The 15,429-nt window shown below is 39.6% G+C and overlaps 1 protein-coding gene across 1 annotated transcript in view; it reads right to left on the bottom strand.

Annotated features, from left to right (window-relative positions):
- Positions 1–1,466: 1,466 nt before the first annotated feature.
- The window catches only part of LRRC3B (leucine rich repeat containing 3B), a 78,639-nt gene continuing 64,676 nt past the window's right edge, over positions 1,467–15,429 (bottom strand). Inside the window, exon 3 of the mRNA XM_081106225.1 lies at positions 1,467–2,728. Coding sequence (XP_080962351.1) covers positions 1,785–2,564 — 780 coding nt within the window. The 5' untranslated portion in view covers positions 2,565–2,728 and the 3' untranslated portion in view covers positions 1,467–1,784. The remainder of the gene's footprint in view (positions 2,729–15,429) is intronic.

Raw genomic sequence — 15,429 nt, 5'->3', positions numbered from 1 at the left:
GTACAGTGGTTAAGAGGTCCATAGGTTCTGGATTTGACTGATTGGGTCTCATTACCTGCTTTACTTACTATAAGCTCTAGGGAACTGAATTCATTACGTAAACTCCCACGTCTCTGATTCCTCATTCACAAAAGACTATCTCATAGGGTAATTGTAAGGATTAATTAAGACAACCTCAAAAAAGTACCTGGTACATAGTAAGTGTTCCATAAATACCATCAGTTACTCCTATTCCTGAGTCTGGAACTGAGATCCCTATGGTCTGCCTCCAATTTGTCTCTCACTTCTCCCCCTATATAAATTCCTTCATCCCAAATACCTCCCTACACTTTTATCCCTTTGCTCTCTCTGCTTCCTCTGCCTTCCTTGGCTATATCACCATCTGATGAGATCCCACCCAAATATTGAGAATTATCTGTAATGGCACCCTAACATCTCCCCAACCCCCCCAAAACAACAAACACACACACACACACGCACACACACACACACAATTCCCTACTCCAAGAACTAAATGAGCTTTCTCCTATTGTTCAGATATCACTGAACAGGGACATAATATCCTGAGGTATATACATTTTTTAAACCTAATACAGTGGGGCCTTGACTTACGAGTTTAATTCGTTCCGAGACCGAGCTCTTAAGGAGCTCGTTAACTCAAATTACTCTATCAACTCAGTGCAAAAAATCGGCAGAGAGACAGCTGGTATCTCAAAAAACTCGTTAGTTGGGACAATCGTTAAGTCAAGGCCCCACTGTATGGGTGCATTTTTAAATATGTAGTTTATATCTCTTTAAACCAACCCAGTAGGAACACAATGAGACCTCCATCTTTGGAGAGAGGAAGACTTGGTTCAAATTCAGGTTCTGATACTCTACCGGGCAAGTCATTGAAACTGTTTCACCCACAGTTTCCTCCTATGTAAATGGGGTACAGTTGTCACTTTTTCATCCTGTAGTGAAGGCTTACAGACATAATAGTAGTATTAGAATGCCTTGCACCGTGCTTGCACACAGCTGATTATTGGGACCTTCCTTTTTACCATGGCTATTTCTGTTTGTCACATACCCCTGTTCACCAGAAGGTTACGTTGAAGACAGAATATTGTCTTTTTCTTTTCCACATTTCTAGAATAGAGTAGAAGTAGTGTGTTTAGCTATAAAAAGACCTTTATAGCTAAACATACCAACTTTTAGATAACAAACACCTGGAGGCATCCCAATTGATTAAGCCTCTGCAGAATGTGTATTCCCACCTGGGTTTACTAAGGCTCAGTACAGTATTCTAAAGTCTGACAGATACTTCACTTGGTAAATAATTCAGCAATGGCTCCCCAGTGTATAGTAGGGTTTAATAACACATCTTTCATTATGATAGTTCTTTAGGTTCAACCAGAGTTTTCTGTTCCTCTTTAAAGCAATGGAATGACTATACTGATTTCTTCACCAATAAGTCACTCTGTTTTCCATGGTTCAAAGTTAAGCTTTTATTTGGTTTTAAATTAAAAAAATAAATTTCATTATTAAATAGTGAGATGGAGCTAACTAATGTTCAGATAGTAGCTGACTCGGGAATATACCACGGGGGGTACAATTAAGGGGTGGATCACCTAAACTAAAATCATTTGATGTGTTGTCATGTCTATTAAAAGACCAACAGTGGCATAATTCAAAGGAAATGGAAATACAAAGTTTTAAATGTTTACAATGGGTGGGAGAAGTAAACCACGTATTCTACTGCAATTTCACACAAATTTCTTTCTCAACACCAGTCAGTTTGGACACTATACCACAGTGCTAATGTCATCGGGTTCATCCGCTTTCTTTTGCCTGCTTGGCAGGGATTTCAAGTATTCAAGGTGTCTCCGGGCATCCTCCTGATTTTGCCTCACGTAATACACCACATATGAGATCACCATGGTGAACCAGCCAAACATGGTAACCAGCATGGCATAATCGGTAGTTTTTTTAGGGAGGTTACAAAGGTCAGCATCATTGGCAGCATTGAGAAATGGTCTCCCGGCATGTTCATCCAACACGGAAGTCTTACAGATCACATTGTGGGCTGTCTCGTGATTGGACGCCATGCTCCTCAGAACTTGCTGGAGAGTACAGTCGCAGTGCCAGGGGTTGTTGGCAATTCTGGCCCTGGCCTTCAGGTTATTGAAGGCATTTTTGTGCACACTTTGAATCCGGTTGTCAGACAAGTCCAGAGTCTGCAAAGTTTCAGCTACTCCTTTGAAGGCATGCTCATCGATAAACTCAATGCCATTTTTGGACAGGTTGAGAACTCTTAGTTGATGGAGGTCCTTAAAAATCTCATTGGGAATAGATGTGATCTGATTGGAGTCCAGATACAATAAGACTGTTTCAGGAGGAAGATCTCTAGGTATTTCCTTGAGATTTGCATTGCTGCAGGTGACATTCAAACCCCCAGAGGAAGAACAAAGACAGCCCTTGGGACACATACTGGCAGAATGAAAGCACAGTATCATAAGAACAAAGCTTTGTAGGAGGAGACACATGGAGAGGGAACGGGTCAACCACAGGTCTACCAGATTCATGCTGGAATGTCCGCATAATCACAAGCCCATTCCTCATTTACTCCAACAGACAAGCATGGCAACGGTTCCAGCTCTGTCCACACCGTTGATTTCCTTCTTGTGTGGTTCAAAAGGCTGCCGCTAGCACATGTGTCTCTTCATTATTCCTGTCCTTGCTTGGATACCTAAAGGAAAGGGAAGCAGATGCAATTAGCTTTTTTTTGCGAAGGGAGGTACATTGCAATTAAAAGTGCTCTCAGGCATCTGGCATTCTATCTGGGCAGGAGGGTTGGTTACACAGGTAATTTCCATTAACACCACTGGGAGTTATCTGCGTAATGGGAGTCTCCTGCTCATATTCCAGTTGCTGGGGGAGAAAACTGTCAATAAATAACCACATTTCCGAATGATGTCACCTTGTTTTAGTTGTGCAGAATTAGAGCCAACAGTCCAGATTTCTTACATGTCTGCTGGTTCTTTTCCTGAAACCATTCATGTCTACAGTTGTAAAATTTAATTACACCTTCCTGCCTTCCTACAATAACATGCATGAATGAAATTTAGCCCTGCATTTGGGCAGCAATGAAAAATAACAATAATATTTCACAGGTAATGGCCATAGGTAGCAGTATCTGTCATGGCTTTTTAATGGATTTCCAATGTGGAATATTTTCTCTACAGACATATCTTACTTGAATTAAGAAATGAATAAATGCATCCCAACCTTCATCACAAACTGTTGCTAAAGACTGACAGCCCAGAATCTCCATAAGAATTGCCTCTCATGTGACCTCCCAAAATTACATTATTCCTAGAGGATGCCCTTAACTGAATTTCCAAAGGATTCTCTCTCTATTCTCCAAATAACATATCCCTCCACAATAGATTTTCAACTATGATACATACCTCCAAGCCCTTTTTAAAATATGAGAAATAAAAAAAATACTAGCCTTTATGAATTCCCCAATAGCCTATTTTCCCTTCCCAATCATAAATACATGGTAAGGCAAAAGTAGGTTTACAGTTGTTGAGTATGCAAAACAAGAGTTTATTCTTGTATTATTATGTATTAATTATTGTATTGCATATGAACAACTGTAAGTCTACCTTTTCCCCCTTGAGAATATAAATTAACCCTCAAACCTATTCTCTTCTGTAGAGAGGACAGACATCTTTGGGGCCAGTTTGTAGAGGAGATGAGTGGATCTTAGATTATATGACTTGCCCAAGGTCAAACAGCATGTAGGTGGTAAAGAAAGGACTCAAGCCAAAGACTTTGTTGTGACTCATTATTCTCACAACTCTCTCTGTCATCTCCACACCTCTCTCCGCAAATCTATCTGTCCCATGAGGACAATCAAGATCTGAGTAACATTGCTTGTTTTGATTTCTGATGCTGTTATGTTGCAGCTCAATCCCAAATGGAGGACCCCCATGGACCTCCAACTGAGGGGCCCCTCTGCGTTGTATAGGGAATCCATGCCTGCCTTCAGAGGATTCTCTCTCAGGATGGGAGAAACATTCATTCCTCTCACAGCAGTGAGCAACAACATCTTTCAGCATGAGCAACAAATGACTCTCTGCAAACTTATCTTTTCTAAAGATCCCAGATGGATAAATACAGAGGGAAATGACTCCAAATGTTACCAAACTCACAGAAGAGAAGATTAATGTGAGATGAAAATATAATGAACTGGGTTGTTAATCATGGAAAACATGAGATTGGCCACAGCAGTATAGTGCGAATGTGCTTTTGGAATCCTAAGTCCCTTAAATGCCAGAGAATGCTAAAGAAGGACCCCTAGGCTTACTAAGCCATCCATCAATAGCTCACATCATTTACAGTAAATTTTTCTCTTCCTTTCATGTTTTCCTTCAGAATTGCATTGCATGGCATTTAGAGAGTCTAGTAATTGTCTAAATGGGAGAGAGAAAAAATCAACAGGTATGAGGGGAGAACTTAGGAAAGAGGGCAGCAGAACAAGGCAAAGGACCTAGGAGTGGTACATGAGAAGGATATAGAAGATGGGAGAAATGAATGTGACTAGAGAAAATAAAGGGTGTCCATGTCATCAAGCAATTTCCATCAAGTCTTGCAGAAAGGTGGGAAGCCTTTTCTGGAGGACACTCCACATCTCTTCAGAGACAAATTAAGACTCTGTCTGAAGAAAAGTGTTCTGTAATTTAGACTACAAGCTTCATGAAGGCAGGGATTTGTTTTGCCTCACATAGAAACAAGTTAACAAAAAGTAGAAAGTACTCTGGGTTTGTATTCCAGATATAGTCTTTATTAGCAGTGTGCTGCTGAGCAAGTTATTTAAACCTCACTTCCCTTATCTTCACATAAAGATTAAAAAAGCACCTAATTACAAGGTTGATCTGAGAATTATAGGAGATAATCCACAATGCCTAATAGGTAGTTAAGAGCTCAATACTTTTTAGCTATAGTTACTGTTATTATCCTAGATATATTCTCAACTCCTAGCCTAGTGCTTGACATGTAGTAAGGGCTAAGTATCTATTGTATGAATGAACCAATGAAGTACTAAAGAATCTAGCTGTGCTTTTTCTTCCCTATGGTAATTACTTTCATTATTTTTAACATAAATATTGGCTCATGAAATGTCTATTGGTTTTAGATCTCAACACAATGGTTTGGGAAAAAATCCTGAGTGCAGGCTGCTAATTGATGAAAAGCAGAATAGAACTGTTTCTTAGTAGGCTCCTCTAGACTTACTCATGTTTCTCCAGAAAGGTCAATCCAATGGTCATGGTCACAGATAGGAAATGGTTAGGGCAAATCTTGACTTCTCCACATCAGTGTGCAATCCCTCTTGAAATGGAATGCTTCATGCCCTAAATGGTCCACCTATACACTGGATGGAATTCTTATTAGGAGTACAAATTCAGAGTATCCCTTTCATTCAAAGAAGTTGGATTCAAACAAAGATTTTCACTTTTCTCTCTATGATGTTTGATAAAAGGGGAATAAAAGTTTTGGGGATTGGATAGATGCTGAGTTGCTATGATTCAGACTGTAGAGCTTCCACCCTCGGCCAGGACAAAGTGACAAGAGATGCAGGATATAGAGAGCTGAGCCCTTGGATGTCCAGGAGGCAGACAGCAAGGCCAACAGTATCGAGTCTAGATCATGCCAAGCAGGGAGGATGGGAGAGCTGCCTCTCCACTCTACTATATTGAAATACTATTTCCCAAAGGGATTACCATCTTGTCATTGCCCTAAATTACTGGTTAAGTCAACAGTGGCTCTTGGAACAGGAAGACATGGGAATGTGTGCCTCAGAGCAAAAGAGTGGCTATTCTTCTGATATCAGTTATTGTGCAGCAGAGTACAGAGTTAAAGACAATCCTGGAAACCTACAACTGATTTGGGTAACAATAGCGGCAGCAGCCTACTGCATTTTATATTCTCACATTGTCCACGGTAAGAATTTAATAAATATTTATTGAGCCCTGCTGGCATGGTTCAGTGTCCTGATAAGGAACAAGACCAACCAAAGGGACAGGCCAAATTCAACAGCATCTTTTCTACTTCCTAACGCCCTGTGTGCACTTCTCAATTCATTAGACTACTTTATCCTTATCCCTTCCCCCCCTTCTAATAGATCTGGGGGAATTAGGAAGCTACTGTATTTCTGGATACGATGTCAGGGATGAGCTCTTTCCTGAAAGAGGGCCATGTTATCCCCGGACCCATGCCTTGCTCACATTTTCCTGTCACCCATGTTTCTGAGCTACAGGAATTAATGCCAGGATTGGGTGTCAACCATCAAATACTGTTTCCAGAAGGAAAGAATCTGCCCTTAGCAGATTGCCTGAGAAGACTGTTCTTTCAGTGGTTGATTAACAACCCTGTCTTGTTTCCTGTTTCTTTCTTCTCATCATTAGGGGACACTCAGGACTTCTAATCCCAAAACTTTCATTAGCTCTTTTGAGATAATAAGAGCACAATTCAGAGAGAAATACCAGACTCCAATTACTTCCAATTGCATCCCATGCAATTCTGCTACCAAACAGAATAATTTGATTAAAAAGCAAAATTGAATCTTTTAATTCAGGACATACAATTCAAATTAATGAGAAAAAAAAACCTTGTGACTGGCCCAGCCAGGTGTGGCTCAGTGGTTGAGTGTCAATTCAGGAATTCAGGTCACCAGTTCAATTCTCAGCAGGGGCACATGTCCTGATTGTGGACTCGATCCCCAGTAGGGGGCATGCAGGAGGCATCATCCCCCCCCCCCCCCATCACATGCCTCCTCTGCTATACATCACCTGTTCTTTCCTCCTGATTTTTTAAAACTTTTCATTTTTATTCTTCCTTCTATCTCTCCTGTTTTATATTTTCACTGCCTCTTTTCTGTTTAAACCTCCATCTTATTCTTGTGAAAGAGAGCAAACATGTCTCCTTTCTGGACTGCCTGCATACAGTCTTGCCCTGTTCCCAGTCCCCTCTCATATCAGGCTAAAAAATACTCTAATCATGGATTCCCGCTGGTCAGCAATGACCCCCTGTTGTCCATAACAATCCTTCTATTCTTATCCTGTCTCCCACACTTCCTTACCCAGACATAGAAACCTGAGCTCAATAAACATAGATCAATGACATGAAAGCTGAGAAGATGAATGGCACTTCTTCTCAAAGACATCTGTTTAGTTTTATTATCAGACCATGAGATTTCAGATGGTAAAGTCAGTGTCTTACCCATTTTATATTCTCACATTGCCCACGGTAAGAATTTAATAAATATTTATTAAGCCCTGCTGGCGTGGTTCAGTGGTGGAGTGTTTACCTACGAACCAGGAGATCATGGTTTGATTCCTAGTCAGGGCACATGCAGGGGTTGTGGGCTCGATCCCCAGTGTGGGACGTGCAGGAGGCAGCCGATCAATGATTCTCTCTCCACATTGATGTTTCTATGCCTCTCTTTCTCTCTGAAATCCATAAAAATATATTTAAAAAAGGAAATGAATTAAGACCCATTCTCATTTCATTATAAAACAATGATTTATTTGGCACTTATTGCATGCCAGGTATTACGTGATGATCTCATTTAACAAGATGGTAAAATTGAAATTTTGATTTGGTTCCTGGTTAAGTGGATATAGAAATCCAAAGTGAGGTGTCAAGTTGCTATGTGAAGGTTGACTGATACGTGTACCACATCTCCTTGCCTACTTTGAGGGTAAAAAGCATCAAGAGTTACCTACCCTATCACCTCCCCAAGGGGAGTTATTACATGACCCCTGGAGCTGCGGGGCAGAATGTCCTAAAATAATAACCATGTTGATGCATTGTTTAGTGGTGGGATTGGGTGATATTTTAATGCTGGGGTGAGCCTTTACTCCCTGACTTTGTCAGACAAGGGATGACATCCTATTTCCTATAGGTCAGATATGGCCAGATGTAGGAAGGAGATCCCCAATGGAGAGTATCTTGTGTTCTGTCTCATTGTCCCTTTGGATTCCATGGTAGGGCAGAAGGACCCCAGCAACAGAAAATGAAGGGTAGATGCTTATATTTTGGGTAAGGGGCCATCTGAAATATATCCACTACAACGGTCAGGGGAGACCTATGGGTGAGAATTGGGGGCGGGGATGGTTAATAAAAGAACCCTGGGAGAGAAGCACCAGGTTCATCCTACTATACCTTCCAGTGAGTCTCTGAGCAAAGCAGCTAAAACCCAGTTATGTAAATGGCCTGAGAGAGGGATGGGGTGGAAGAGCAGAGAGGAGAAATCAAGCCACTCGCCACATGCCCTTTCCCCTTCCCCCTGAGTTTGGAACAAAGAGGAGGGGAAAATAGTTGAACATTAAAGAAATTCAGAGCACAGGTTAATCTCTGGAACTAGGCATTGAAATGATCATACTTAATTTGAACTTTGGTTTAAGTTAATTGAGTTTATGATAAAGTAATGGTAGGACAATCTATTACCTAAGATTAAGCACAAGATTATGGGACTGATGGACATTTTCACTCAGAGACTAAAGGAGGATGATCACTCACACAGAATAGAGATTGAAGAAATGGTTAGGCAACAGGTGAAGCTGCATTTTATTCTGGATACACATATATCTCCTTACACAATTCTCACAACAGCCCCAGAAGGGCACAATTATGACCCTTGTACAGATGAGGAAACTGAGGCATAGAGAGGTTATGCAATCTGCCCACTGTCTTAGCTGCTCAGTGACAGAAGCAAGATCTTAACTTAGCCCTTTGGCTTCTGAAGCTTGTGTGGTCAAAAATGTACCACGGAGCTCTTTACATCTCAACTACAGTAGTTTTCTCTTTCCTTCTCAGCTGACTCTACTAAGATGAGGAACCAGGACCAGGATGCATTTTACATTGGGAGAATTATTATGTGCTGAAAAAAAAGATGGGAAGGATAGAAGGAGGGAGGCAGAAAGGCTTTGGTATGCCTACATTAGATGCTTGAGGGGCAAGTCTATGGATATGCTCTCCTTACCTTTCAACAGCCCTGTTGGATACCTATGGTGGACATCATGAGTCCTACTTTAGTACAGTAGGGGGACTCACTGAATGGGCACAAGTGATGAGGAGAAGGACGAACCTGGACCCCTTAGTCCCGCAGAGTAAATCCTATTCAATGCTCATTGGTTTATGTAATTCTTATACTGGCCACTTTTTGATATACAGTCTTTAAATAGAAGTGCTGAGTTTCAAATGCCAAGCTAGCTCTCTGCCGACAGCCTCCTACAAAGTTTGGGAAAGTCAATAAAAGGAGGAAAAACTCCCTTTCCCTGTGAGAATCTCTTAAAAGCTATAGGGATATACAACTTCGGTCAAACTAACATGAAATCTATATGTTCCAGATCTTAGGTTCAGGTACTGATTTTCCTCTTTTAAAACCTATTTCATAAAATAAAGATTTAAGCAAACTCTCAATGTACTGGGAGGAAAAAAACCACTCTTATGAGCAAGTTGCCTCCTTCCTACATGATCTCCAGGGTGGACTTAAAAGTTCTTCCTACCCAGGAGCACACTGGAAAAACAACCAACAACAACAAAAAAATCACTTTTTTTGGACCCACCATCTATCTCTCTGTGGGGATTAAACAGAATAAAGATAAGACTAGGTCTTTGCTAATATCTGTATTTATTATTCAACATGCCCCATGTTTATAGGAAGACTGAGTGGGAACTCATCCATCTCAGTTTCTTTCTGCTATTCTATTATTTCCCAACAAGTGCCCATGTTATTAAAAATAGTGTCAGCTCTGCAAACTCTTAACACAGAATCTCCATAAATGTAGACTCCCAAAGACTTGCCAGGATCCAGAGGCAGAAAGCTGCTTTTACAAAGCACTAACTTATGTTGAATTCTGTTGCATTTCTGAGTAGAATGAGTGATTGTTACCACTTTTTAAAAAATTGATACTGCTTAACCGTATGCATGACTGGGTGGGAGGGGTACAGACTTGAGATCCAAAACCAAGGTCAAGAAACTGGATTCAACCTCCAACTTCTGAGGAATAAATTCCAGAAATTTAACAAGTCACTCACACGTTCGTGTGTTAGTTGCCCTAGGACTATGCTCAATAACATCTACCTAAGAGGTCTCATAGTTATAAGGAAAAAAATCAAATAAATATATGCGAAATGTGCTTCATAAACAATCAATGACCATTCAACGATGATGTTCAATTACGGATCAGTATTTAGTTGTTTTCCTAAAATGTCAGATCATTCTTTATCCAGAGCCTAACATTTCTTCTTCTTAAGCATAATCAACTGGGAAATGATTCCCACAGCACCTATATACATTCATGCCAAAATATATTTAACCTGAATCTCTTCAATAGTAAGTGATCTGACCAATCAGAGCTTGAGACATTTTACAGGGTGACTAGTACTTTTCAAGAGTCATTGAAGGGAAATAAACAGAAAACAAAAATAGGCTGCAGAGCTGCTCTAGATTAAAAAATAAAAAAATAAAAAGAAATAAAAGAAGACACGGCCACTAAAGGCAAGGCAAGCGAACTTCTGGATTAAAACAAACAAACAAACAGAAAAGCTAATTATTGGAACAATTGGCTAAAATTTTGAGCACAAACTGCATGTTACATATTATATCAAATTTAAGTTTCTTGGGCTTCATCATATGAGTAGGAAAGAGCGGCTTTGTTTTCAAGAGGCCCATGCTGAAGTATTTTGGGGTGAAGTGTCATGACACAGCAACTTTCAAATCATCTAACAAAAAACAAAACTGTATTTATATGTGGAACAAGAGACAAAAGTGGCAAAGGATTAACAATTGGTAAATAGAAAGTACAAAAGTGTCCATTGTACCAATTTTTCAATATGTCTGAAAAGTTTCAAGCTTTTAAAATGAAAATTTGGAGAAGGGGAGAGTCTATACTTAAAAATAAACAACTAAAAAGAAAAACCCCATTTTAGGAATACTAGTCACAGTATATATGGCTTATAGCCTTGTAGTGACACAAAATGGAAACCTAAGGTAAAATGAGTGTAGTTTTTTAATTGTATCTCATGTATGCCAAGACTAGAAAAAGGACTGGAACAGGACATAGAACCCATGTGCAGGGGAATCTGCTTTTGGTTAAGCTGCATGGAGTTCATGGTTTGACTACTTACTAATTATGTTACCTCTGCAAAAATTTTCTCAATTGAACATGGGGGTAATGGTAGTTTCCACCCCAAAGGGGTTTCATGAGGATTGAGAAAACACATGTAAAACATTTTAGAAAAGCTTCTTGCACATGATAATCTCTCAGTAAGAGTTGCTATTATCATTTCTTCTACTACTATGTATATTGATATCATCATCATCATCATATTACACCTTGTCTTCTCTCAGCTAAGACAATGTGGGGTCTAGGGAGTGCTACTTTCGCCTTAATGCAATAAAGTATAGAATAATTCTGATAGTGGCTAAAATTCCGTGAGCATCTACTATGTGCAAAGCACTGGACCAAATGCTTTATTTGAAGACAAGAGAAATTTTGCCCCAGAGTGTTCCCATGTCTGCTTTAGATGACTCATATGATAAGATTTGGGACTTTTGAGCTGATAATATTTAGCTGAGGTTTTGAATTTTGAGTTGTTGCTATAATGGGTTAAGACTTTTGAGGATGTTGGGATATGATAAATATATTTTCAACGAGGGATGGATGTGAATCTCTGGGGGCCGGAGAGTAGATTATAGTAGGCTGAAAAATGTCCCCCCAAATATCTAGGTCCTACTCCCTGAACACTTAAATGTTACATTTTATGGAAAAAGAGATTTTGCTGGTGTGACTATGGATTTTGAGATGAAGGGATTATCCTCAATTATCTGGGTGTGACCTTATATGAAAGAGTTAGGATAGTTGACACAGAAGAGAAAGAGGCAAAATGACTATTAAAGAAAGGATTGCAGTGATGTGGCCACAAGCCAAGAAATGCTGGCAGCTTCCAGAAGCTGGAAGCAGCAAGGAATAACTTCTCCCCTAGAGACTCTGGAGGGATTGGTCCGGTGAAACTGACTTCAAACTTCTGGCCTTCAGAACTGTAAGACAATAGATGTGTGTTACTATAAGCTACAAAGTTTGGGGTAATTTGTTACAACAGCTCTAAAATACGAACTCGGTAGTAAGTGGGAAACAGAACTCAAAAAGTCAGTTCTTCTGACCCCCTATTACACTGGGTTAAGGACTTGTGCGGCAACTACATGCCTGGCTTAGCTCAGAGTCCCTTGGCAGCCAAAGGAAGACCAGAATATCAAGTTACAAACTGGTTATTATCTAATACAGTGAAAGATGATTAGTTATTAGCAGAGAGAAACTTTTTCAAATTTTCAGAAATTTTATAAGATCCTTTAAAAGGGCTACCATATATAACATAATGGACAATATTTTTAAGTTTTCACTGATGATGCGTATATAATCTTCTTTGGCTTTCGGTACAAGGTGAAATCACTGCCCTGTAAAAGACTTTCTAAGCCATAGAAAGCTAAATTATCATCTAAGGATGATGTATGCTACAGATGCATAATAAAACAGGGATAGAATAGCTCTAGCTGGTCGGCCTGTGGACTGAAGGGTTCCGGGTTCAATTTCAGTCAAAGGCATACGCCTGGATTTCGAGCTTGATCCCCAGGAGGCAGCCGATCAAGGATTCTCTCTCATCATTGATGTTTCTATCTCTCTCTCCCTCTCCCTTCCTCTCTGAAGTCAATAAAAAATATACTTTAAAAAAAACAGGGATATAATAGAAAATGGGGTAGAACAGGATGGTTAGCATGTTCCTTCAGGATAGTTAGCATGTCCTTTATAATGTGTGTGTCTGGGGGGGAGTGGTTCATAAAATTTATTATACAAACAAAGTCACTCTGATAGTGAAAAGAAGTACTGGTAACAATTGTACTGGGACAACAGGCTCAAATAGAAACTGATCCAGCAAAAAGAGGCACGTGGTCATCTTATTATACACAACATCCTTAAGAGTGAGGGAGAGCCTCGTCAAACCCATAGTGTCCCTGACAAAAACAGACTTTTGTTCAGGGCTCACACTCTTTCTAGACAACAAATTAACTCCTGCAGATTATTAACTTTTCATTTTACAAAAAATATTATAAAATAAACACAATTTTTATAAATTAAAAAAGACTATGCAGAATTCAAACATCTAACAAATCAAATATTTTATTCTTCCAGGCCTTATAAAATATGCATATGCACATATGTTTTATAATTGAAATTTTAGCATAGGTAACTTTTTTTTTTCTATTTCAAGGTTCTAAATTGTCATGACATTTATCATTTTAATACCTACACATATTAGACCTATTTAAACATTATTCTTTTGTTAGATATTTTGGTCTTCTCCCATATTTTGCTAATAATGTACCATAAATAGTGTGAAACTAAAATGTGTGTTTTGAGTCAATTCATTTTCCCTGTCAGATTACTTCCTTATTATAAATTCCTGGAAGTGAAATTACTTGAGTCAAAGGATCTCAGCTTCTCATCTGAATTCTGTTCATGGTCTACATCGTTGAAAGGGCCATTACATAACATGATGGGCAGTGTCTTTAAAATTACAGAATTGGCCCAACTGCTGTGGCTCAGCAGTTGAGCGTTGACCTAGGAACCAAGAGGTCACTGGTTTGATTCCCGGTCGGGGCACATGCCTGGGTTGTGGGCTTGATCCCCAGTAGGGATGTGCAAAAGGCAGCCCATCAATGACTCCCTCTCATCATTGATATTTCTATCTCTCTCCCTCTCCCTTCTTCTCTGAAATCAATAAAAATATATTTATAAAAATAAAATGACAGAGTTAGTTACCACTGTACAATTTATATTGAATCTTTGTCCATAATGTCAAACCCAAACTATGTAGAGTTGTTCCACAGGGAAAGTGGCAGCTCCAGAAGGCTGTCTCCATCTCCTAGTTTTAGCTGTTGTGGGGCTCAGTCATAATGATATCTGACAGGACCACTGGCTCAGTCCATTTCCTCTCTGGTCAGAGCACAGCAGACCAGAGAAGCAGGCTACTATTTTTGGTCAAAATTTGGATTAAAAAAACCTTTTATTTACAGCCCCTTTAACATTTTTTAATAGTCCTGTATATAATGCCCTATATGTATTTTTGTTTTTCATTCAAAACATAACTGTGCAAAGACATATGTATAAGATTATTATTTCAGTGCGACACTGTTTGTCAGAGAAAAAGCAAAATAAAAAAGAATTTAAAAATAAACTAGAATTACCTTAAAAATCCATCAGTCCATCACAAAAAGATTAAAAATGGTACATCAATACAAAAGAAAGATGCAATCTAAAAATTCTGATTTAAAAAAATCTAAAATATATGTTAGGTGAAAAGTGTACATGTAAGATCACATTTATGTAAGACAAAACAGAAAGATCTATACACACACACATACAAGCACATACACACACACATAATTAAAAAATTATGGAAGAACAATAAAAATTGATAATAGTCTTACCTCTTGGGGCTGGCTCTGGAGCTGATGGTATGAAGAACAATTTTTACTTTTTATCTTATACCCTTTTCTACTATTGCAACTTTTGGCCATGAGCATCATCATAATAATTAGGCAATAAACAGTTCCAAGCCTAGGCCTCTCTAAGAGTCCATGCAGACTCTTGCTTTTGCTCTTGGAATTGCCCCACCCCATCCCCAGCTACCAAGTGAAAAATCCCTGGCTAGCCTGCTAGATGATGACTGATCATATAAAGGAGAGGCCACTTGTCCCAGAAAAGGTACTCTAGCCTAGAGCCAGACACACTCCAAACATGTGAGAAAGCTCAGCCTAGACCCGTGGTCGGCAAACCGCGGCTCGCGAGCCACATGCGGCTCTTTGGCCCCTTGAGCGTGGCTCTTCCACAAAATACCACGTGCGGGCGCGCACATCCAGTGCGATTGAAACTTCGTGGCCCATGCGCAGAAGTTGGTATTTTGTGGAAGAGCCGGTATTTTGTGGCAGAGTCACACTCAAGGGGCCAAAGAGCCGCGTGTGGCTCACCAACCGCGGTTTGCCAAGCCGCAGTTTGCCGACCACTGGATCACAGCCAACTATCTGACCTGCATCTGACCACAGACTCACGATTGAGCACAGCCAAGGACTAGACTAGAGAAATCATTTGCACTAGGATTATCTTTTCTTCTAGAATTTCATAATTTTTCCTTTCCAGAACCCCTATCAACCCAAGTAGGATTGCTACTCCTAAAACTTGTTAGCAGAAAAATATGGTGTTTAAATCATCTCCAACCTTAATGCAATTTGCCCTTGATTTCACATTTAGATTCTTCATTCTGTTAAGCACTTTTAAATTTCATCTTGTCCCATATTTTGATCATGTAAGATCAAAGTTT

This window comes from Myotis nattereri (assembly GCF_964212035.1).
Source record: "Myotis nattereri genome assembly, chromosome: 14".
Taxonomy (NCBI): Eukaryota; Metazoa; Chordata; class Mammalia; order Chiroptera; family Vespertilionidae; genus Myotis; species Myotis nattereri.
The sequence above is the reverse complement of the archived record's forward strand: the minus strand, read 5'-3'. Positions and strand labels throughout refer to the sequence as shown.